The following is a 23,038-nucleotide window of genomic DNA, read 5'->3' as shown; positions in this document are numbered from 1 at the left end:
ATTTTATGTTGAGGAACTAAGAGAATTTTTGTTTATTTATTTGCTGAATAAGGAACTAAGAGAATTATTTTATGCATCCTTTAGCACATTTTGTAACAGTGTTAACGTGTTAGAGATAATTGACTAATTAGTTACATTTATAGAAATTTAAGGGAGAAGTATCATTTATACAAATGTTTGAAAGAGTGTAATTTTGATAAACCTTAAGGAAGGTTGATGTAGTTCACACTTCTACTTATTTATCTTGACATCTTCATTTCAACTAGACTTGTTTCATGAATGTGTTGCTTCTTAATAGCTCAACATCAGTACTATAGAGCATATGGTCTTATAACAATCTCATAAATTTTTTTTCTTTAACTTAATATATATTTTGGTCACACAATGCTCTTGTATTTTAACCTACATTTAATTATATTCTCTTAAAGTTTCAAAGTGTGACTCATACACTTAATTTCATAGTAATTTACATAGTCTTGAATATCTCTTTTATTATTATTTATTTATGTTTGTCAATCATGCTATACCCATGTCCTCCAATCACTTTCAAACTTTAATGAGAATTTCATTAGGTCGCTTGACCTTTTCCCCTTTTCATTCTCAAATTTTTAATTGCTTCAATTATCCTAAATATTCGAGCAAATTTATGATTTCTATCATTAAGGGGGTTACAAAGTTTGCTTCAATATCTTGTACAAACTCCATTGAAAAAGTTTATCAAAATAACATTTCAATCACTTTTTTTTTCTTCTCTTATTTTGCTAATACCATTTTTTATTTATCAATAATCAACTTGACACATTTTTAATTTACAAACACTTAAAAAATATTTCAATTTTCAAGTAGTTACTTCAATTAATAAAATTTTCAAGTAGTCGAATTGTACTTCCAATAGCCGTTACTATTTGTCTATTTCCACATTTGCACTCACCCATGCAAATATAAATAAATAAATAAATAAAATTATAGAATCCAACTCATGCCACTCGCAACATCACGCGTGTTTTCACTCCCTCCCCAGTCCCCAATAGTCAAATATCCCCCGCCACCACTACTATTCCCGCGACCAACACCAACAATCACATTACTCACCCCACTCGCTCACGTAGCACGTGTACCTCACATCCTACCCCGCCAAAAAAAACAAACAATCATAACGTCATCAATTACGGACCCCAGAGGAGTGCGCAGGTTAATCAAGAGCGGCGTGCGTAGCATAAGAGAGGCCCATACAAGTCGAGTCAGTGAATCAACTTGTCTACCGAGTGCGCACATTAGCTGTAGTGGAACTTTGACACTCGAACACTGCTACTGCTCTGCTACTGCATTTCCACTATATTATTTTATGTTTATCTAAAAATTCTTGTTACACGCTCGTTATTGCACATTTTGTACAAACTAGTTTTGAAATCATGTTTTTAATTCTACACGATTTCAATTAAAATTATGACGATTTCACGTTTTAACTGAAATCATATTTTTCAAAAACACTTTTTGATTAGAGCGTATATTAAGTGTGTAATAACAAGTGTGTGATAATCATTATTAATGTATTTTTTTTTTTTTGTCTTTTCAATCTTGTTCCTTGCGAACACACTCACTGACACGTAATCACATATAATTTTTTTTTTTTTTTTTATATATATAAATAAAAAAGGAAATATATTTATAATAATAAAGGGATAAAATTTGAAAATGGAACAGTGTAGGTAGTAGTAGTATATTTAATAAAAATGGTTCTTTTAAATAAGCTGTCGTGTTCTCATTCGATTCTTCTTGTTCTTGTTCTTCTTCTTCGGGATGATGGGACTTATTAGGGTTTTGGGAGAGAGAGAATTAGGGTTTCGATTGGGACCAACCACCACTACCACAAGCTTCTTTCACCTTCGTTTTTGTGCTACTCGCAGAACTCGGATTTGAGCGGGAAAAAATAACTACTCCAACAAAAAAAGATTTATATACAATATATATTTTGGCCTTTGTGTTAATTTCCCTAAGGTTCGGCTTTGTTTGTTTTCAAAATTTCCATCTTTTGATTCTGTTTGGTTGCCGGGAAAGCTCAGCAAACGATTTGAAGTTAAAAAAACCCTTTTGTTTTTTGGTAAAACAAAAAGTTTTTTTCTTGGCTATAATTTGAGTGTTTTTGGTTAATTTTTGAGAATTGAATCATTTGGCAAATATATAAGGTATATATGTTTGAGTTTTTGATTATTACCTTGATTGCTTTCTTTGTTAAAGGAATCTCTCTATTTTTTTAGTGATGAAATCGGTTATGGAGTTTTTGAATTTGTGATTATTTTGTGTGTCTAGTTGGGTTTGATGGTGTAGAAACTGGTTAAACCATGTATTGAGATTGGGGGGTTTCGTTTGTTAGAGACGGTTAATTGGTAATTTTCAGTGTTTTTGCTGTTCGTAACTTCATGTATCTTATTTAGTTCTCGTTTAAACTTCAAAAAATCAACAGTATATTGAAGTGAAAGTTCATAACTTAATATATAATTCTATTTGATTCTCCTTCCAATGAAATTTTTTGATGTTTCTTTGTGTTTCCAACTATGGTGTAGTAATAGAATTGATCATTTATCAACTATTTGAAATCAATAGCAAGGGTATGAAACGGTTTGATATGGATTCTATTTTTTGCATTTGGGTGTTGAATTTGTTCTGGGATGGGAAAATTGAGAAAAAACAATTTGAATACGTGTCCGATTCAAAGTCTTTGTGTATACTTCTGTGGGTTGATAGAAAGGCTTTGAGGGGAAGCTTTTGACTTCAACTTCTTCTGATCGATTTCTTTTATGCCTACCTCAATTCTGTCTAATCCGACAAAAAAGGATAGCCCTCACTGTTGTAAAGGAGTATGTTGTGTGATTACTTAGTACTATGCATTTCAGTTACCGTGGAGTTCTGAGAATGGTGATATTATAACTGTTCCAACATTGACAATCTGTTGCTTTCATCTGGATGTTGAAAATTTATCGTTATGGAACTTTAAATCCAGTTTAGAAATTTAGGGACATACTTTATGTTGAATTGACAAAGAACATCTTCTTGCTTCTGTATTTCAAATTTCCATCTCCTTTAGTTTAATTGGATGTTATGTTGTGAATCTGGAACTTTTTAACCTTTGTTACTGGATTGTTAATTTTAAGGAGAAATGCTTTGTTCTGTTTTGGACTTCTGGTTGGTTTCATGGTGTTTTGATTCTCTATGTAGATGTCAATCAAATAATTTCTAGTCATTCTAAGATTTTTATCAGACAATAGTAGGGATTTCCTCTAGTAATGTGCTTCAAACATTGTGAAAACAGAGTAACTCATAAAGTTTTCAAAGGGATTACATTTTTTCTGTACACCCATTTCCAATTCAACTTACAAGCAGACATTTCAGATCCATGTTTATATTCATGGTGTTTATATCAATCTTAGAAGATCTGACATCGTTCTTTTCTTTATTTGATTTCTGCATTTCTCTGTGTTTCTTAACTATGTGTATTTAGGCCAAACGCTCATTAAGTTACCTTTATGATCAGTCCAAACGATGAACACTACTTCAGCCCAGTTTGTTACCACAAGAAGGATAGGAGTATATGAGCCCATCCACCAGATTAGCACATGGGGAGAAAATTTCAAAAGCAATAGTAATCTAAATACATCTTCATCCTTGATTCTGGAGGATACAAAACTTGATAATCAGGTGAAAATCTTCAAAGTTTAGGCATCTTGGTGCATTCTTCTGATTGCTAAGCTAATTCATTTTTATCATACGATTTTTGTAGTCTGAGGATGCTTCACATGGAACAATGGCACCTTCTAATCAATATGACCAAGAAGCATCTAAACCTGCTGATAAGGTGAGAGTGATTGTATCAATGAGTATGATTTGAAATTTACAATATGATTATATATTCTTGTCCCCATTTTCTGCATTGGATGGCCAAGCTTTTTTTTTTTTTTTTCCTCTGGTCAAGCCTCCTGAAACTAGACCAAGGTTTGCTACTATTAGTTCTAGTTCGCCCGTCACCACGTTCTTATTTCTGCTCTCTTACAAATGGTTATTGGAATGTAATGATTCTTGTTCATTCAGAGACCCACACATGCTGGAAATTTTGTCCTGTTAGTTTTCTTATCTTCCTGTACTTTTTTTTATTTGAAAATGATTTTTTTGTGCATGAATATCCAGTGGTGTGTATTCTTCATTTGAGAATAATGACAGGTTCATTCATTGTTCATCAGTATTTTATTCTATGCAGATAGCACATCATATGATATGGACAATCTAAAAAATATGTATATGCTCACGATTGAGCAATTTTATCCATAAACTTGTCATATTAGTTTTAATATTTTAATTTTGAGGATGAACTCTAATACAGCACCAACAATCTTTACCTCAGTTTACAACTTTACTCATAAATCTGCAGGTGCTACGGCGGCTTGCACAAAACCGGGAGGCTGCTCGTAAAAGCCGTTTGCGGAAAAAGGTTTGTAGGCATACACATTGTAACAGAAGCCATACACATGCAAGAAGTGGTTAGACATACTAGATTTGGGTTTTGCTTTACAGGCCTATGTTCAGCAGTTGGAAACTAGTCGTTTGAAGCTGATTCAATTAGAGCAAGAGCTTGAGCGTGCCCGGCATCAGGTATGAAAAAACATTAGCTTTAATGTGGCATCTTTGAGGCATTAATATGTTTTGATCGATCAGTACAAATTTTTCCTCCTCTTTGATAACTGATGCAGTTGATATTTTTTTGCAGGGCTTGTATATGGCTGGTGGGTTAGATGCTAGTCATCTGGGGTTCCCTGGAACTGTGAACTCAGGTTTGTTTGTCAATATGCTGTCAGAAATTATCTTTGAATCTAATATCCTCGTTCTCAAATGTTACTGAGTCTTGTTAATATTGCATTGCTCTAAGATACAGTGGGTGGCTGGTAGCTGACTCATTTAGCTTACATACTATAATGCTGAAGTGCTTTATGATCTTAAGTTCCCAGTGAAAGAGACCAGATAAAAGTTTCAACTTCAAATATTAATATTATGTGCTTCATGCAATAAGCTATCAAGTAAACTTATCTTAGCTTACATAATATTAATATTATGTGCTTCATGGTTGTCAAAAGCACATTATCTTAGTTAAACTTGATTTTTAGCCCCCCTCCCCCTCCCCATCTCTCTTTAGAGTATGTAAATAAGAAATGATCTTATGGAGAAAAGAACTGATTTGGGGGCAGACGAATGCTTCAAAGCAGGAAGTGAATTTACACCAACTAGGCAATTATGATGTTAAAATAGGCAATCATGATGTTAAAATGTACCTAAGCAGTAGAACAAAATGTGCTGTCTTCCATGAGATGTTATTAAAATATATTGAAGTTCTTTATTTCTCCAAAATAAGTAGGACTTGCTCTTATTTTTCCTCCTACATCAGGTCTATTGATTCTAGCTAGGGAATAGAGGAATCTTAAGAATAAGGAATGGCTATTTCATTTACAGTTTCGTTTGGTGTAACTTATCAAAAAAGAAAAATGGGGAAAGAAACAAAGATGCTTTGGGGGGACGCAATTTTTGTTTAGGCCCACATTTTTGTATCCAGCCCAAATTTTTCAGAAAATGAGGGAAAGGAAGAAGTTCCTACATTCCACCATATTTCTTATTTAAGGGCATATAAGCAAAAAATAGATATAGAATATCCTTTCCCTTCTCATCTTTCCACAAACCAAATAAGGTAGAAACGCACTCCTCTCCTTTTCCCCCCTCCTTTCTTGACTATGCCCAACACACACACAAAATCCCTTTGCTCTCCCTGGCCATGCTCTTTTCTTTTCCATTCCAACTCCCTTGGTACCTCCAAACAAGGAGTTCACACTCTAAACATGGTCTAAAACAAAATGTCCAAAAAATTATGTGGACATGGAAAAAATATCCAAAGACTTTGATATAGTGCCATGTCAAAATAGTTGTTTCATGTATTTCCAATTATCCTTTATTCCTTTTGGAAACTTGCAAAGATAATAGTGCTGCATTTCACTTTTGTGGGCACAAAAGCAAAATAGTGTACAGTATTAAAGTTTCAGGCAGCAACTATACCTACATCTCTGTCATTTTATTGGTTGTTTCATGGATATACTTGCAGTTTTCTATTTGAATCTTAATCCCTTGAATTCTTCATAAGCTTCTTTGGCACAAGGACAACTATATTAGTTATTCCCAATTACTAAATTCTAAAATTAAAAGTTATGTTCTTAGAATGTTTTCTCTGCTACTGTATTTCAACAGCCCAAGAAGATTAAATTAGTGATTAGAAGTATAAGTTGTTACTAAAAATGCCTATATGTATGCTCAATGCATCTTAATGCACCATCAAAAAGAGATGTCTTCACCCTAAGCATAAACAAGACTTTCAGAAGGTTGAAGTGTTGTAACACCACAATTGAATTTTTTATGAGCTATTTAGCCTCATGTATAATTGTCAGACATGCTGAGTATAACTTGTGGTTTTATTTCCCTTAGGTACATTTTTCTTCTTGTATCATGTCCTTGGCCTCCTTCTTTGTTCTCTTATGATATTGTATTCTAAAATTAGCCCACACTAAGGATTCTACAGGGATTACAGCATTTGAGATGGAGTATGGACACTGGATGGAAGAACAAAATAAACAGATTGGGGACTTGAGAACTGCTTTGAATGCTCATATAAGTGATGTAGAGCTGCGAATGCTAGTAGAGAATGGCTTGGAACATTACACTAAATTTTTCCGTATGAAAGGATCTGCAGCAAGTGCTGATGTCTTCTATGTGATGTCTGGCATGTGGAAGACATCAGCTGAGCGCTTTTTCTCGTGGATTGGAGGGTTTCGCCCGTCAGACCTTCTTAAGGTGAGTGTGGTTCATTTTGAATTAATATGTGGGAATCATACATGTTAACTCCATAATTTGGGTTTTTAGTTAAGGTTGGATGAATTCTAATAATTAGAAGTCTCTCCTGCATGGTTTCCATTCATAGATAAATCAATGAAGTAAAAGGAAATGCTTGACATCTTTATGAACAGCAAAAAGCATATATTTGTATACAACACATGCACACACCCTGCACACGCCAACCCCTAACACACGTACAAACCTAATATTACTATTTGAAAAGATAAAGGAATCTTCTCCTATGCAATTAGTCCTATTTAGGGTCTCTCTCTCTCTCTAACACTTAAGTCTCTTGACATTGTAAGAGCAACATGATTTTAGTCCTGCCTTCATCCTGTACTTAGGGTCCTGTACTTGGGGTTGAAAGGACAGAGGATCATTGCCACCTATTTGCAGACATAAAGAAATTTATACTGTGATTAATCCGATTTAGGTTTGCCTAGGCATAATAGTGCCAACAAATCAGTGTTTGGTGTTCAAGCACTCAAAACTTGGTAGAAGGAACCTCCTTTTTTGCTCAAATTTGGCTTCTCATCCATATGAGACAGAATTTTGTAATGGGGTCATCATCTAGAGATTTACTTTCTCTCTGTAACAACCCCAAGTCACATGGCGTTACTAGGGTTTTCTCTAAAAACATTTGTAATGACTTAAGGAAAGCGCTAGCCACATTTGCGCTTACACCCAAAAGAACTGGTCAAGTTGCAATTGAGGTTCCTAGTAATCACTTACAAACCCAATGTCCCCATAGTAAACAGCCAATGTGAGACTCAGCACACACTCACACAACATACAAACAATCCAATCTAATCAAATCTGCACAATTTGGGGTATCACACTCACAAAAACGCGCACTCTCTCTCTCTCTTTAGAGGGGGGGGGGGTGGTGGTAGCTATTGTGCTCAAATTTGGGCTTTTCATTTATTTTTGTATTCTTTTTAATGAAATTATGCTGTAAATTCTGAAAGATAAAAATAATGTGCTACTAATCCATGTTGATTACAGGTGCTTCTACCTCAACTTGACCCCATGACAGAACAACAGCTAATGGAGGTTTATAATCTTCAACAATCATGTCAGCAAGCAGAGGATGCTCTTACGCAGGGTATGGAGAAACTCACGCTAACTCTGGCTGAGACTGTAGCAGCTGGACGACTGGTTGAAGATAGTTACCTCCCGCACGTGGCTTCTGCGATGGATAAGTTGGAATCATTAGTGGGCTTTGTAAACCAGGTAGGCATTGCATTTTCTCAAGGACACTAAATGGTTTTACTCCAAATTCTGGCCCTCAATGCGTGCAACTGATATTTGTATTACTTTCTTTCTGCATCTTGCTCTTGCCCTCCCTGAAATATATTAAAAGTCCCATGAAGTTGTTCCTTGTCAACATATATAAAACAAGACTGCATTATCCAAAGTTTTCTCTGGTCACCATGAGTCCAAAGGGTGCGTGTTGGGCAGGTCTTGTTTACAAAAAAAAAAGGTTCAAATTGTCTACTGACTGCACTTTTCATTTGGCCATGTAAAAGAACAGGCACTTTGGATTTTTTGTAAATAGATTCTGAGGCAATTATGTTGGGAAAGACTCCTTTTGGGTTTTGCTTTTATTTGTTTTTTTTTTTGGTATTATTTTCTTCTTAATTTAATAGGCCAGATGACTGATACTAAGCTCTAGCAATACAGTGGTTAACGTTAAAGTTTTTAGTGCATTTTGAAACATCTCTGCACTATATCATGCGGCCATAGGATTCATCACGAAGAAGCAAATCTTTGTAGAAACATTTTTGTTTATTTCAGAATGTAATTTCAGATTATATGCATAATTGGAAGTTGTACCTAGTTCACTGGCTAAATGAGATTTTTGTTGGAACAGGCTGACCATCTTCGGCAGGAAGCCTTGCAGCAGATGTATCGCATCCTCACTGTGCGGCAGGCAGCTCGAGGTCTTCTTGCCTTGGGAGAGTACTTCCAACGCCTTCGAGCTTTGAGCTCGCTTTGGGCTACCCGTCCTCGTGAGCCTGCTTAGTCTTACAGTGGAAGAGGCTACAAGCTCAGAATCTCAGTGAGGTTATCACAACCAGGGTCATGCCTCAGCCACCAGAGGTGCCTTTCAGTAATGTTGTTATAAAGATATGTAGAAATGATCCAAGTTGCTGAAAATTTTCAATCAGCTTCCCACCATTGAGAAGTTGTATATATTAATAGCCATTTTATTGAGAGGAAATTTGTAATCAAGGTAATTTTTAGTGCTTGTACATCATTATCTTCTGTTTAAAGTTGATAAATAGGATTTAAATTTTAAGTTTAGATATGAGCTTTGTCATGTAAATATTTATTGGATGCCTTTCAAATGTGTCTAAAAAATTGTCAGTGTATTATGTATAAGCCTTCTTTGTGCTTTGAAGTGGACATGCTTAGAAAAGAACTGATATGGGTTAATTGAACTCAACTGTGATTGTAATATGTATCAAATGCTGTAAATTTGAAAGCAGAAAAGTGTTTTAACATTGTATCTATTTTCATGTAGCCAAGAAGGGCACTGGTTGCAGTATAGTTTAATCGGAGCCAAGCTCCTCATGCGTTTGCTTGTTATATAAAATGGTTCAAACTTCTATAGATTTAGGCTGGCAAGACTTTTCTGACAAGAATATATATCTATATATATATATATATATATATATATTTTTTTTTTTTTTTCATTCTGCATTAATAAATGACGTAACTTATAGTTTTGGGAGTAAGGTTTTGTAGTTGTTGTATTAGTTAAGGATATGAGATAAAATATGTTAAAATCTGCAGTTGTGAATTCTGGGACATGAATCCTAAATGAAATATGGTAAGTTGGTAACCTCGGAAACGCTGTTCTAATAATGCGATAATCTGGGTAATTTGATAGTAAGCTTCTATCAGTTGGATAGGCTTCATGATATATGGTAACCTTGAAACTTGAAAGCACTGTTCTAACAACATGATAATTTGGGTGATTTGTCATTTGCCAGTATGTTCTTATATGTAACATGAAGCAAAATGATTTTCGAGTTCGAAAGAGCCATGACAAGGACACCCTTACCAATTCACAAGCTATGTTTTTCACTCTTTTCTTAACATATATACGTTGGCTTAAGAACCTTCCAACAATCCGTTGTAAAACAAATTCATTTTAAAGCATTCAGCACAATTTGGACTCTCAATGATTTTTTTTTTTTTTAAATAACGTAAAAACTTTTATTAAATTATTTAACGTATAATTTTTTCTCTAAATTTTTTTGAAGATAATTTGTTCTTCCTAAAAATTAAAAAATTTATATTCAGTCGAATTAGGTTTACTTTGGTCCAATTCGGTCCACTCGGTCAGTTTCAGTCCCCCTTTAGTACATTTTAGACTAATTGGGTCTTAATTTGATTTTTTTTTTTTTTTTTTTGTAGGTTTCTTTTCAAGTTTAGCTCAAAAATAAAAAAAATTTCTTCATTTTTGTGTTGAAAAGTATGAAATTTATTATATTTGAGCTAAAATCTTTAGTTTTGAGTTTAAAAAAATTAACTTAAACAGACATTAGAAATTAGAAATATGAACCTAAAAATGCAATAAAAATGATAAATATTCAAAAGTTTAATTCGGTCCACTTTAGTCCACCTCGTTCCAATTATATCCAAGTTGGTCCTGTTCCTATTCCATTCAGTCCTATTTAGTCCATTTTGTTCACTAAAGTTCTATTTGGTCCAATTCGGCCCATTCGGTCTTATTCAGTCCACTTCGGTCTAATTCGGTCCATTCTGTCCACATTGGCTTTATTTAGTCGACCTTGGTCCTATTTTATCCACTTCGGCCTAATTCGGTCCACTCAGTCAACATTGGCTTTATTCGGTCCACATTAGTCCTATTCGGTCCATTCTGTCCACTTTAGTCCTATTCGGGCCATTCAGTCCAATTTCGTCCATTTCGGTCCATTTTGTTCTTCTTTGGTCTTAGAAGTCCACATTACTCCTATTCGGTCCATTATGTCCACCTCGGTCCTACTCAGTCTAAATTGGTCCTGTTCGGTCTATTCTGTCTAATTTGGTCTTATTCGGTCCATTCGGTCCTATTTAGACCGTTCTGTCCACTGAAGTTCTATTTAGTCCAATTCGGTCCATTCAATCTTATTCAGTCCACTTCGGTCTAATTCGATCTATTTATTCTACATTGGCCCTATGAGTCCACATTAGTCCTATTTTGTCCACTTCGGTCTAATTCGGTCCACTCAGTTCACATTGGCTCTATTCAGTCCACATTAGTCTTATTCGGTCCATTCTGTCCACTTTGATCCACTTTGGTCTGATTCGGTCCTTTTTGTCCACTTTACTATTCGGTCCATTTTGTTCACTTCGGTCCTATTCAGTCCACATTACTCCTATTAGGTCCACTTCGGTCTAGTATGTCCACCTTGGTCTTATTCGGTCCAATTTGGTCCTGTTTGGTTCATTTTGTCCACTTTGGTCCTATGTAGTCCATTCGTTCTAATTCGGTCCACCTTGTTCCTATTGTTGATGTAACACAAATTATATTTATTGTCACATTAAATTACTTTTATTTGGTTAATAAAATTAGTAGTTAGAATAACTTTTTCTTTTTGCAATGACTTTTGGGCCATCAAATTTTGCCATTAGCCCATTTCATTGTAGTGATACCTTGCATGGGCCTAAAGGCTGGAATAGCCCTCCAATAAATGATAGACAAACAAAATAACAAATTATATATTTATAATAATTCATGAATTTGACACTTTTATTTGCAACCTATAAATATCGTGGTACTCACCCTGGTCCCTGTGGTTTATCAGATCTTAAACTATAGAGTTCATGGTGGCTAGACTTGTTGATTTGTTATAAACTTTCTTTTAGTGCCTTTGCAGAACTATATATTATCCAACGATTTGTTGTAAAAATAAACACTGATTTGGGGTTTTGGATTGGATCATTGGGTGTCAGTGCCTCATCTTATCATTTTCTTTGACATATTTAACCAAAGATGCATATCTAACATCAGTTTGAATAGGCTTATTTGTTGCATTTTTTATTTGTTAAATTGGGTTTGGATTTAGGTTCAATGTTTCAATGTATTGGATTCAACACAAATAAGAACAATTTTTATTTTGTGAATTTAAATAAAATATTATATGTTTAATTTTTTTTAAATGAGACAAAATATAAATAATTTAATGATATAGAGGATGTTGCTGAATTTAAATGTTAAATAAAATAGGATGAGAAGAAAAAATAGTAAAAATGAAATGTATAGCGATAAACACCAAATTATTTTAGTTATACTCTGCAATAAAATAACATTTTTTTATATACTATTTTTATAATGCAATAGGATAACATTTTATATACAAAACTAAACCGTATCAACTCAAAGAATACAATAGTGCATCAACCTAAAGCAGAGATGCAAGAAAAAAAAACCAAAAACTGAAAAAAAAAAAAAAATATATATATATATATATAGAGAGAGAGAGAGAGAGAGAGAGAGAGAGAGAGAGAGAGAGAGAGAGAGAACCTTTTGTGTTTGAAAAAATAGAAAATTATGTATGGAATGAGAGAGAGAATGACAAATTTATAGTATGAGGATAAGAATAAGAAGAGAAAAAAAAATAAAGGAAGATAAAAGGATAGAAAAATAATGATATTAAGTTAGAGAGTAGTGGGGATATGAAAAGTTAAAATGGAATTGAAAATTTAATAATAAATAAGAATAGTTAAAAATAAGATAAATATGATATTTTGATTTTAATATAATAGAGTTTTTAATTCACTTTAAATGATAAAAGATCATATAAAAAATTGGGAAAAAATGATAATGACATGGCTACTGATATGACTTAACTAGAGCGTAACAACAATAAATGATACGCTTCAGCTTTTAGATATATATAGATTATAAATTCATAATAATTCATGAATTCGAAAATTTTATTTGCAACCTAGAAATACCGTGGTACTCACCCTAGTCCCTGTGGTTTATCAGATCTTAAACTATAGAGTTCATGGTAGCTAGAATTGTTGATTTGTTGTAAACTTTCTTTTAGTGCCTTTGCAGAACTATATATTATCCAAAAATTTGGTGTAACAATAAACATTGATTTGGGGTTTTGGATTGGATCATTGGGTGTCAGTGCCTCGTCTTATCATTTTCTTTGACATATTGAATCAAAAATGCATATCTAACATTGGTTTGAATGAGCTTATTTGTTGCATTTTTTTTATTTGTTAAGTTGGGTTTGGATTTAGGTCCAATGTTTCAATGTATTGGATTCAACACAAATGAGAACAATTTTTATTTATTGAATTGAAATAAAATATTATATGTTAATTTTTTTTAATTTTAATAATGAGACAAAATATAAATAATTTAATGATATGGAGGATGTTGTTGAATTTAAATGTTAAATAAAATAGGATGAGAAGAAAAAATAGTAAAAATGAAATGTATAGTGATAAACACCAAATTATTTTAGTTATGCTATGTAATAAAATAACATTATTTTATATATTATTTTTATAATGCAATAGGATAACATTTTATACACAAAACTAAATTGTATCAACTCAAAGAATACAATAGTTCATCAATCTAAAGTAGAGATGAAAGAAAAAAAAAACCAAAAACTGAATATATATATATATATATATATAGAGAGAGAGAGAGAGAGAGAGAGAACCTTTTGTGTGTGAAAAAATAGAAAATTATGTATGGAATGAGAGAGAGAATGACAAATTTATAGTATGAGGATAATAATAAGAAGAGTAAAAAATAAAGGGATAGAAAAATAATGATATTAAGTTAGAGAGTAGTGGGGATATGAAAGTTAAAATGGAATGGGAAAGGTTGAAGAAAGTTAAGGTAGAGAGTAGTGGGGATATGAAAAGTTAAAATGGAATTGAAAATTTAATAATAAATAAGAATATTTAAAAATAAGATAAATATGATATTTTGATTGTAATATAATAGAGTTTTTAATTCATTTTAAATGATAAAAAATCATATAAAAAATTAGGGAAAAAATAATAATGACATGGCTACTGATGTGGCTTAACTGGAGCATAATAATAACAAATATAACGCTTCAACTTTTAGATATATATAGATTAGCCAACCTAAGTACACTGGACATGTACCAGCAATGATTAAGAACTTAGATTACAATGATCAACTAGAATAGGGAAGGACAAACAAGGACATGATGGCAAGACCAAGCTCCATTCAAGGAGTGTATGGAAGAAAAATGACTTTAAATCGAGGATAGACCGTTCACAATCCTCGAATCATTTAGCATTCCATTCCTGTCATAAACACCAAAACAAACAATGGTGCACAAACCTTCAGAAATCTATATTTCTATTTCTACCAAACATTCCTTGCCATAAAGCTAACAACTCAAAAATTTTATTCGTCATAACCCAATGGATGCTAACCAAACAACATACCATAGACCACAACTCATATGCTATAGGACAATAAAGAAGAAGATGATCCACCAATTCCCCACACATTTTGCACATATAGCATCAATTTAAGACTACAATATGCCTATTTCAAAGATTATATGTAGTGAAAATCTTACCTAAAGCGGCAGTCCAAGAAAAGAAAGCTACTCTAGACCGAACATTCAATTGCCACACCATTTTCTTAAATCCAAAATTTTTGCAACCTCAACGTTGTGTACCACTACGTATTATATATTATATTTAAAAATCTTACCATTAAATTATATGTTATTTTTGTTATTAACATACCATATTTCATATTAATTGAATGTTATTTACCATCTAATTCATTAATTCTTGATTCTCAAAAAAAAAAAAAAAAAATCAGTAATTCTTGTTTTGTATTAATCAAATGTTATTTACTATCTAATTCATTAATTCTTATTTTATGTATAATTTTAAAATAGAAAAAAACTACATATTTAAACCTATTTCTAGATTAGATAGTTATTGATTCTAATCCTCTTGGCATTTTGCAAGCACAATGCGTTATTCATGAATGATATAAGGAGACAAGATAATCTAATATAATCTAGCAATGGGCCTGCCCAAAAATTTATCTATTAGAAATATTATTGAATGATAGAATCACCATTCTCAATATATTTTCCGTCCACTGTTGGTCCAATATCCATATGCATGGCCATCCTAAAGCCTCTTCCACTAATTATTTGTGCTCAGATTTTGTCTTTAGAATATTAATTGGATCGTTTGACCCTATAGAGTACATTATAGGTTCAAACGATTTACATTTAAAATCGTTAAATGATTTACATTTAACGACTTCAAAAAGCAGAGATTAGGATTCTCTCCTTTTGACGAATTACAAGAACCTGATAATGGCAGCCAGAATAACAATTAAATAGGAAGAGAGGGTTGCCCAGTAAATCCATTCTGCATCTTTCTTTCCTTATTTTTTTGTAATAAAATAATGACCTGCCACAAGAATGGCTTACACACACGCTGGAAAGAGTGGCATCCTGCATAAATTTCATGGAGAAGTTCCTTCTAAATGGTTGCTCTCTCTAGACACCATTCTCCAGCAGCACCATTGTTCCTTCAATGGTAAGCCCAGCCTCCCTTTACCTATACTCCATATGCATGTTTTCTAGCAATTCAAGTTCCCCAGGGTAATACGGCAATTCTAAGGGGTCAAGGCCTGAAGGGTTGAAGGTGCAGACTTTGTAAGACAACATCTAGATTCAACATAAAACAAGCTACTTTTTCCTAAGCATGGGCTCAAATATCTAAAAATTCACTTGATTTTATTGAAAATAAGTTTTTGTCTCATGTCATGGATGTATCCTCACAACTTTGATATTGCATAGTCCAAGGCATCAACCAGAAAATCTGCACATACACAAACATGTATTAGTGTTACCACATATTGTTCTTGGGGAAAAAAACCATTTGGTTAAGACAGCCAAATTGTTGTAAATTGGACTTTCTTTCTCAGTGCAGAATCTTTTTTCTTATTGTTATAAGATGAACGCTCCTTCTGATCAACGGGGGATGATTATTCAAGTCAATAGACATAAATCGACAAAACTGTATGAGACAAAAAAAAGTACCTGCATCGTCCCTGTTAAAACACATTGGTGGGTTTATTCTAAAAACATTTCCATGCAGTCCCCCTTTCCCAACAAGAATACCAAGCTCTGCGATCAGGAATCATTACATGATTAGCATACCAAATGGAATTTAAATGAAAAAAGAAGTAAAATATAAGTATAAGATTTTTTTTCAATTAATTTTTGAATAGGGAGCTGTGTCCTGATACCTCTAAGTTTCTCAAATAGAACCGCAGTTTCAGCCTTGGCAGGTGTCTTCTCATTCCTGTCAGTCACAAGTTCTATACCAACCATCAAGCCTCTGCCCCTCACATCTCCAATGACTGAAACAAAATATAAAAATGGAAGATGAGAACCCTTAACATAAAAAAACCAGTTTAACGATATTGAATTGGAAAGGAAACCCATATAGATAACACATCGGCTACTGCTAAAAACTGATTCTAACAGATACAGGGAAGTACCGACTGAGGCCCATGACATCAAGTAAAACTTGATAAAACTCTGTTTAAGTTTAAATGCAAGCTCCTGCCTGAAGACTAAAATCCTCATGCAATTTTCATTAGCATGATGCATGAAGACAAATATTAAATTAACAGTGACTTTCTCAAGGTTTGCATTCATTGATTAATGGGAATACTATATTACGTATATGGGTTTTTAATACTAAGGAAAGAAAGTCCACTAGTGCATAGAAACCTAACAATTGGTTCACAGGATTCACATTTCAATGTAATTTGGAGACTTAGAGGAAGTGCTCTAAAAGGGCAAGGCCAATATTATCTATTAAATTACAATAGATACCCGTATACAGAGAAAAGTGTGATGATTTTTTTACAAATGTTAAATTCAAGAGTAATTACTTTCATGTGTTTGCTGAAGAGCTCTCAAACGCTTGAGCAAATGAGAACCAACATCAGCACAATGAGCTTGACGCTTCTCCTGGTCAATAACTCTCAGCACTGCTAGCCCCCCAGCCGAACATACAGGGTTTCCTCCAAAAGTATTAAATTGAATTTTCTGGGCCAATACACTCGCAATCTCTGGGGTTGTCACAACTGCTCCCAATGGTAAACCATTGCCAATACCCTGATAGATATTAATTGTGAGATTCAATGGAATGGTTGCATAAGATTATAAAACAAAAACTGATTAACTGAAATTGTAAGTTATTTAAAGAAAAAAGCTATTGACACTTGCAACACTAACATGATTTACATGTCTTCCTAAAATAGATTATGGGTAATCACCTTTGCCATGGTAACTATATCAGGAATGACGCCCTGTGTTTCAAAGCCCCAGTAATTGCTTCCTGCTCGACCAAAGCCAGTTTGCACTTCATCTGCAATGCAGACACCACCAGCCTTGCGTACAATGTCATAAACCAGTTTCAAGTATCCAGGTGCCAATTCAACTGCTCCTCCAACTCCCTACAGTAAGTGAAAAGTACAACCAATTAGAAAATTTTCAGTGTCCTTAAATTGGTGGTTGTAACACCAACAATTTCAGACCTTACTATAAATGCCAAAAAAGAAAAAAATGAAGAAAAAAGAAAAGAAAAGAAGATAACCTGAATTGTTTCAGCTATAAATCCTGCAACTTTTCCTGAAGTACCAAAATCAATGTGATCTTGCAAATCTTTGGCATAACGATTGGCATCGGAACCAAAAACTCCATGGTATGGATCTGGATTTACAACATGATGAATTTCACCCTGCAAAATGTTGCAGTAATTTTGAGCAGATAGATCAGAATAATTGGCATATTTTGACAAATGTCTTTTACACACATGTACATGATGAATTTCACATACTATGTTTCACTGTGACAGGGATAATTACAATAGTTATAACTATAGACTCGCAAACAACTGGGCTTCAGTGAGTTTTTCTACATGTTTGTGGTCAATGTGCAAAAGAATTGGGAGAAGACATTGCCATTATTACTCTCAGCAAGTGTTTGATAACAAGAGATTACCAACTTTGTATTTCCTACAATAAACTTGTTGTGAGTTTGTGAATGTTTCATCAATACCAGAACAAATTTAAAATAAAGATATGGAATAGAACACTCATAGTTAATTGTCCATTGTTCAATTCAACCTAATCTTATTGAAATTCATAGAGAAAATATACCAATTGTTTAGGTCAAAAAGAAAGATTTGCTACATCCATGAGTCAAACAGAGGTACATTACCTGAGATTTACATGCAACTAATAAGCAGCCTACCCTCAGGCAATTAAAATGATATGATCCTCCTGCATTCTGTGAAGCTATGTTACTTAAACAAACCTGTGGTATTGGGTACTTCCACGTGTTCAGAGCAGTCAGTCCAAGGGTACCAGAGCTTCCCCCATGATAGGCATTCCTCAATGAAATCATACCAAGATTACCCGTGTATAGACGAGCCATCATCATTGCTAATTCATTTGCTTCTGACCCCGAATTTACAAAATATACAACCTGCATTTTTAGAATATTCAACTTACATTCCACACAATCTAATCCAGAAGACACTACAGTCCATAAACTAAACATACCAATTCAAGGTTAGAATATCAAAGTATCTAAAAAAAAAAAAGAAAAAAAAAGGGGGGGATCTAAATGTTCAATTACAATGGAAAAGGAAATGAGAGACTGAATGACACGATAAAATGTAGGCATAACCGCATAAGAGAGAAACAAATAAAACATCAATTATAAAAGAACCTTAAGGTTTCCAGGCATTTTTGAAGCTAATGCCTCAGCAAAATCAGCTATTGCATGGTGTAGGTATATGGTTGTAGCATGCGGCAGAAGCTTGCTCTGCTCCGTGATAGCATTTAAAATTTCAGGATGGCAATGCCCACAAGATACAGTAACTATCCCAGCAAAAGCATCAAGATAACGCCTCCCATTTTCATCAAACAAATATTGCATCTTCCCTTCAACAATATTAAGCTGTTCACAAAATTTAAAGTTAGAAACGTATATCAATTTATAATTAAATCTTGCAAGATTTGGATGTTAACCATCAAATACACCAATTTTATCAGGTTTAGGTGGTATTCTTCAATTACTTGACCGTGCTAATTTTGCATCCACATATTAGCTAAGTAAAACAGTGGACGCTAAATGACAATCAGGAGAGGGCGATGGTTGAAAAAAAGAATAGTACAAATAGAAGAAGAATGTTATTTTGGCTGAGAGACTAAAAAAAAGGTTACTAGTTATGAAAATAAGATCTGATGGTAGTATGATACTACCACAGGCAATAAATTGTACAGGAACATGGACTTAATTGCTTCTGCAAACCATGATTTACTGCATAAGGAGAAGTGATCAAGGATATGCGAGAGATTGAATCATGTTTGGACATATCGCTTTTCCTAGTTTAGGACCAAGAATTGAAGTTACTCAAAGAATGGAACTAGTGATCTCTAGTTCATGAGGCATGGTCTCCAACCAATTGTATTACAAAATATTATAATTTGCATGCACTTCAAAAAATACATACCTTAAAGAAGAAAGGTCATAGTGTGACTTTTTAAGGGTAAAAGTACTATTTTGGCTCTAAATTTTACTAAAATTTTGTTTTTGTCAATAAATTATTGAAAAGTTTGTCTTTCGTAAAAAATATATATTTTCACCTCTAAACTATTGAAAAAAAGTTCTTTTTTCATCTCTATTTTTTCTATAAACTATTTAAAAAAAAAACTCTTCACCAAGTTTAAGGATGAAAAAGGAATTTTTTAAAGTTTAGAGACAAATTTTTTTTTTTTTTTGGTAAAGTTTAGGAATCAAAATAGTATTTTACCCATTTTTCTAATAAATAGGATCCATGTTTTTAATACAAAAGGAAAATATTGGTTGACACTTTTTTGTTCTGTAATTGGTGGAACCTCATCAACGTCAACATAATAAATAAATGTGTAAATCATTTTCTATGATTGATAACTCATCAATTTCTAAACCTTATTTAGTGAATTTTGTAGCATTCATAGCATTATCTTTATTTTCCTTCTTCTTCTTCTTTATTTTATTTTTATTTTTAAATTTATTTATAAACTGATTTTGACTGCATAAGAGCATTCACAGCAAAACATTTAAAAAATATAGTTTTTAACAACTCAAAAAGTCACTTTATCTATTTTAAACAACTCACTTTACAATACACCAAACATTAAAGGTTCTATTTTAGCATATAACACATTAAAATAATATATTCTACACAATAAACACTGCAAAAAACAAAAAAGAGAAAAAAGAAAGACAGCAATGTTCCGTGCCATCTTTGACAGCTCATTGTAGCTAAGAGTTAAAAATTTATAAGTATGGCAACTTTGATGTTGGGGGTATTTTTAAGTGTGTTGATGATAAACTAGTTTTTTAGTTATTTTGAGTTTTGACTACTAACAATCTATAAACCATTCGCATCTGCATGTACTTTTGTTAAAATGACTTATATTTAATAAATCTTGTGACACGTGCCGTGCATGATTTTATTATTCACCCGGCATGACTCATGAGTTGCCAAACCATTTTAGAGGATTTAAAAAAAAAAAAAAAATTAAAGGATAAACATTTTTCAACATTTTACATACTAAAATACTTTCATACAAATTCTTAACTCTCTAAAATACTCATATCTTTTAGTTAAACAATTTTAAATTTAAAAATACAAACTGGTCAAAAGAGTAATTTACTCTTTTTTTTAAGTTCCTAAGTTTTAGATTTTTAAACTTTTATTACCTCTCACATATAAGAATATCCTAAAAATTAGGACACTTCTTACCGAACCCAAAATAAAAAATTAAAAACGGCCTCATCTCATTTTCATTTTTAAACATTATTTCACTTGACACAAAAATGTTTATGATTAACCAAACATTATTTCTTGTGTGTGTATATATATAAAAAGAGGATTCTCCCCTAAACTTTTATGTGATTTAAAAATACTCTTATTAAATTATAGAAGAATAACTTTATTTAAAAATAAGGTCATAAATGTCAAATAACAAATTTTATTTTGAATTAAAAAAAGAAATCTCTCAAATTTATTATTTTTATTTTTCTGAAAATAAAAATATTTTCTAATTATAATAAATACAAATTATTAAAAAATAAAAGAGCATCTCAAAGGCTAGTGCGCATGGTTGTATATATATATATATTGTCCCGCGTTATGATTAACCAAAATAACTAAAAAAAAAATATTTTTGAACTATTTTCAGGAATTTTTTTTATGAAAAAAGAAAAAAATAACAAAATATTTTTTTACAGTTTTTTATATTAACTATAGAAGCGGCTCAGTTAGCTCAACTGGTTTTCTGGATTGATAAAGAGCGACGCTACTATCTCCAAAAAAAAAAAAAAAATGAAAAAAGAAATACGTACAGGTTTCTGATAGTAGTGGAGGAGAGAAGGACCGAGAAATTTCTTTCTCTTCTCGAAGACTTGGTCGGCGCGTGGGCCATTGTACGGCCTCGGCGCGTGATCCAATGGTGGCAATTGTGGCTAGAAGGAGAGAGTGAGGCGAGCAAGCTTATTAGCTGGCTCAGCTTTGCATAAAAGAAAAGGAAAAGATTGACATGATGACGCTACTTTCTAGTTTTCAATGCCTGTCAATCAGACTATAAATATTAAAAAAAAAAAAAAAATGCTAGAGTAATCTAAAGTTTTGTAATTTTTGTCACAATTTATCACGTGTTGTGAGTTGTTATTGCATGTTGTGAACAGTAAAGGTCAAATGATGAGTTTATACCTCAACTACACGTGTAATCATGTGGCAAGTTATAGTAAAATTTGTGAAATTTTATGTGTCTCTAACTTTATTCTTAAAATAGCTCTCGCCCTCCCATTCTTTTTCACAAAATTTGTTATAAATAAATGGATTTTATTGATAGGTGATTGTAATTTAGAGCTTTTGTTAATTGATTAATTTTATAAAATTTGTTATAAGTAAATGAATTTTATTAATGGCTTAAAATATTCTAGCAATGAACATGCCTTCCCCACAAGCACCTACCAGTACCACATATTGCATTGCACTTGCTCATCCTGTAGAAAGATAATTTTTTTTCTAAATTTTTTTGAAGATAATTTGTTCTTCCTAAAAATTAAAAAATTTCTATTTAGTCGAATTAGGTTTACTTCGGTCCACTCGATCAGTTTCAGTCCCCTTTTAGTACATTTTAGACTAATTGGGTCTTAATTTGATTTTTTTTTTTTATAGGTTTCTAATATCGTACAGAATCAGTAGGTTGAACGCTCCGGCTTTTGGTGGGCTACTGGTGACTGTGGAAGGCCTACAAAAGTGAAAACGCAATCAAAAGTGGACCGGAGTAGACCGGCCAAACACCCTCCGATGGCAAAGTTAGTTTCTCACAGGAATGGAGTTCCAACTTTTCGGGAGTAAAGTATCAGAATGTTCTTCCCTTCGTTTGGTTTAGACCGGTCTTTTATATAGAGACCCTGGAGACGGTTATTTACCCAATAACTTCCTTAAGATTCGTGGAAGCCAATGAGTCTAGACATAACTTCCTCAATGGCTAGAGAAGTTGTAACCGCTAAGGGAAGTTAACTTATTCGAGGAATTCATGGCTGATCATTGTCCATGGACGACTTGTTTATTGTCCATGAGAGACTTATTTGTTCATGAGTGATATTATCGTCCATGACCATCTTTTCTTCTCCTTGGGTGATTCTTGATCTTGCTTGCTCTGTTAGTCCTAGACGATCCTTATGGACGAACTGGAGATGAACTAATTTTTCATTATCCCATCAGTTGCCCCTTTGTTCAAAGGGTCGTCCAGGATATTGTCGTGATTTAACGCATGTTTATATGATTTTAACCAAGTTTTACTCCTTTGTAAGCCACGTGTCGCGAAGCTATTGGTTGGCTAGTTGTGTCGATCTCGTTTCCCAAAGGAACCGCCACGTGTCAATTTTTGAATGGCGTGTGTCGTTTCATTGACCCTGTTTCTGGGGCCTATAAATAGTGCATTCTCTTTCATGCCCCTCATTTTCCTTTCTGCCAT

General features: G+C 33.0%; 2 protein-coding genes across 3 annotated transcripts; one reads left to right on the top strand and one right to left on the bottom strand.

Annotated features, from left to right (window-relative positions):
• Positions 1-1,734: 1,734 nt before the first annotated feature.
• Positions 1,735-9,437, top strand: LOC126733198 (transcription factor TGA1-like). 2 transcript variants are annotated; one of them, XM_050436410.1, is made up of 9 exons: positions 1,735-1,998; positions 3,533-3,696; positions 3,779-3,853; positions 4,424-4,483; positions 4,567-4,644; positions 4,760-4,823; positions 6,617-6,879; positions 7,927-8,154; positions 8,795-9,437. In XM_050436410.1, the coding sequence occupies exons 2-9, from the start codon at positions 3,541-3,543 to the stop codon at positions 8,945-8,947; spliced, it is 1,077 nt and encodes a 358-aa protein (XP_050292367.1). In that variant the 5' UTR covers positions 1,735-1,998; positions 3,533-3,540; the 3' UTR covers positions 8,948-9,437. The 2 variants fall into 2 exon arrangements, with proteins under 2 accessions (XP_050292367.1, XP_050292366.1); XM_050436409.1 differs by having other exon boundaries at positions 1,737-1,998; positions 6,608-6,879.
• A 6,224-nt stretch (positions 9,438-15,661) lies between these two features.
• On the bottom strand, positions 15,662-23,038 carry LOC126689972 (alanine--glyoxylate aminotransferase 2 homolog 1, mitochondrial-like). The gene is made up of 10 exons (XM_050385121.1): positions 22,976-23,038; positions 21,396-21,515; positions 18,729-18,959; positions 18,312-18,482; positions 17,590-17,733; positions 17,270-17,449; positions 16,883-17,108; positions 16,229-16,342; positions 16,020-16,106; positions 15,662-15,798 (listed from the first exon to the last, which is right to left on the bottom strand). The coding sequence occupies exons 1-10, from the start codon at positions 23,036-23,038 to the stop codon at positions 15,755-15,757; spliced, it is 1,380 nt and encodes a 459-aa protein (XP_050241078.1). The 3' UTR covers positions 15,662-15,754.

The sequence above is a fragment of the Quercus robur genome, chromosome 6 (assembly GCF_932294415.1).
Source record: "Quercus robur chromosome 6, dhQueRobu3.1, whole genome shotgun sequence".
Lineage (NCBI taxonomy): Eukaryota > Viridiplantae > Streptophyta > Magnoliopsida > Fagales > Fagaceae > Quercus > Quercus robur.
The sequence above is the reverse complement of the archived record's forward strand: the minus strand, read 5'-3'. Positions and strand labels throughout refer to the sequence as shown.

What these genes read in the sequence shown, in the direction of transcription:
- LOC126689972 (XM_050385121.1), bottom strand. Translation starts at nt 23,038, where the DNA reads ATGGCAGAAAGGAAAATGAGGGGCATGAAAGAGAATGCACTATTTATA. An exon ending in TTATAGGCCCCAGAAACAGG is followed by an intron (nt 21,516 to 22,975) that starts GTCAATGAAACG and finishes CTCTCCTTCTAG; the next exon opens with CCACAATTGCCACCATTGGA. An exon ending in TCTATTTGAGAAACTTAGAG is followed by an intron (nt 16,107 to 16,228) that starts GTATCAGGACAC and finishes TCCTGATCGCAG; the next exon opens with AGCTTGGTATTCTTGTTGGG.
- LOC126733198 (XM_050436409.1), top strand. Translation starts at nt 3,541, where the DNA reads ATGAACACTACTTCAGCCCAGTTTGTTACCACAAGAAGGATAGGAGTA. An exon ending in ATACAAAACTTGATAATCAG is followed by an intron (nt 3,697 to 3,778) that starts GTGAAAATCTTC and finishes CGATTTTTGTAG; the next exon opens with TCTGAGGATGCTTCACATGG. An exon ending in CCCTGGAACTGTGAACTCAG is followed by an intron (nt 4,824 to 6,607) that starts GTTTGTTTGTCA and finishes AGGATTCTACAG; the next exon opens with GGATTACAGCATTTGAGATG.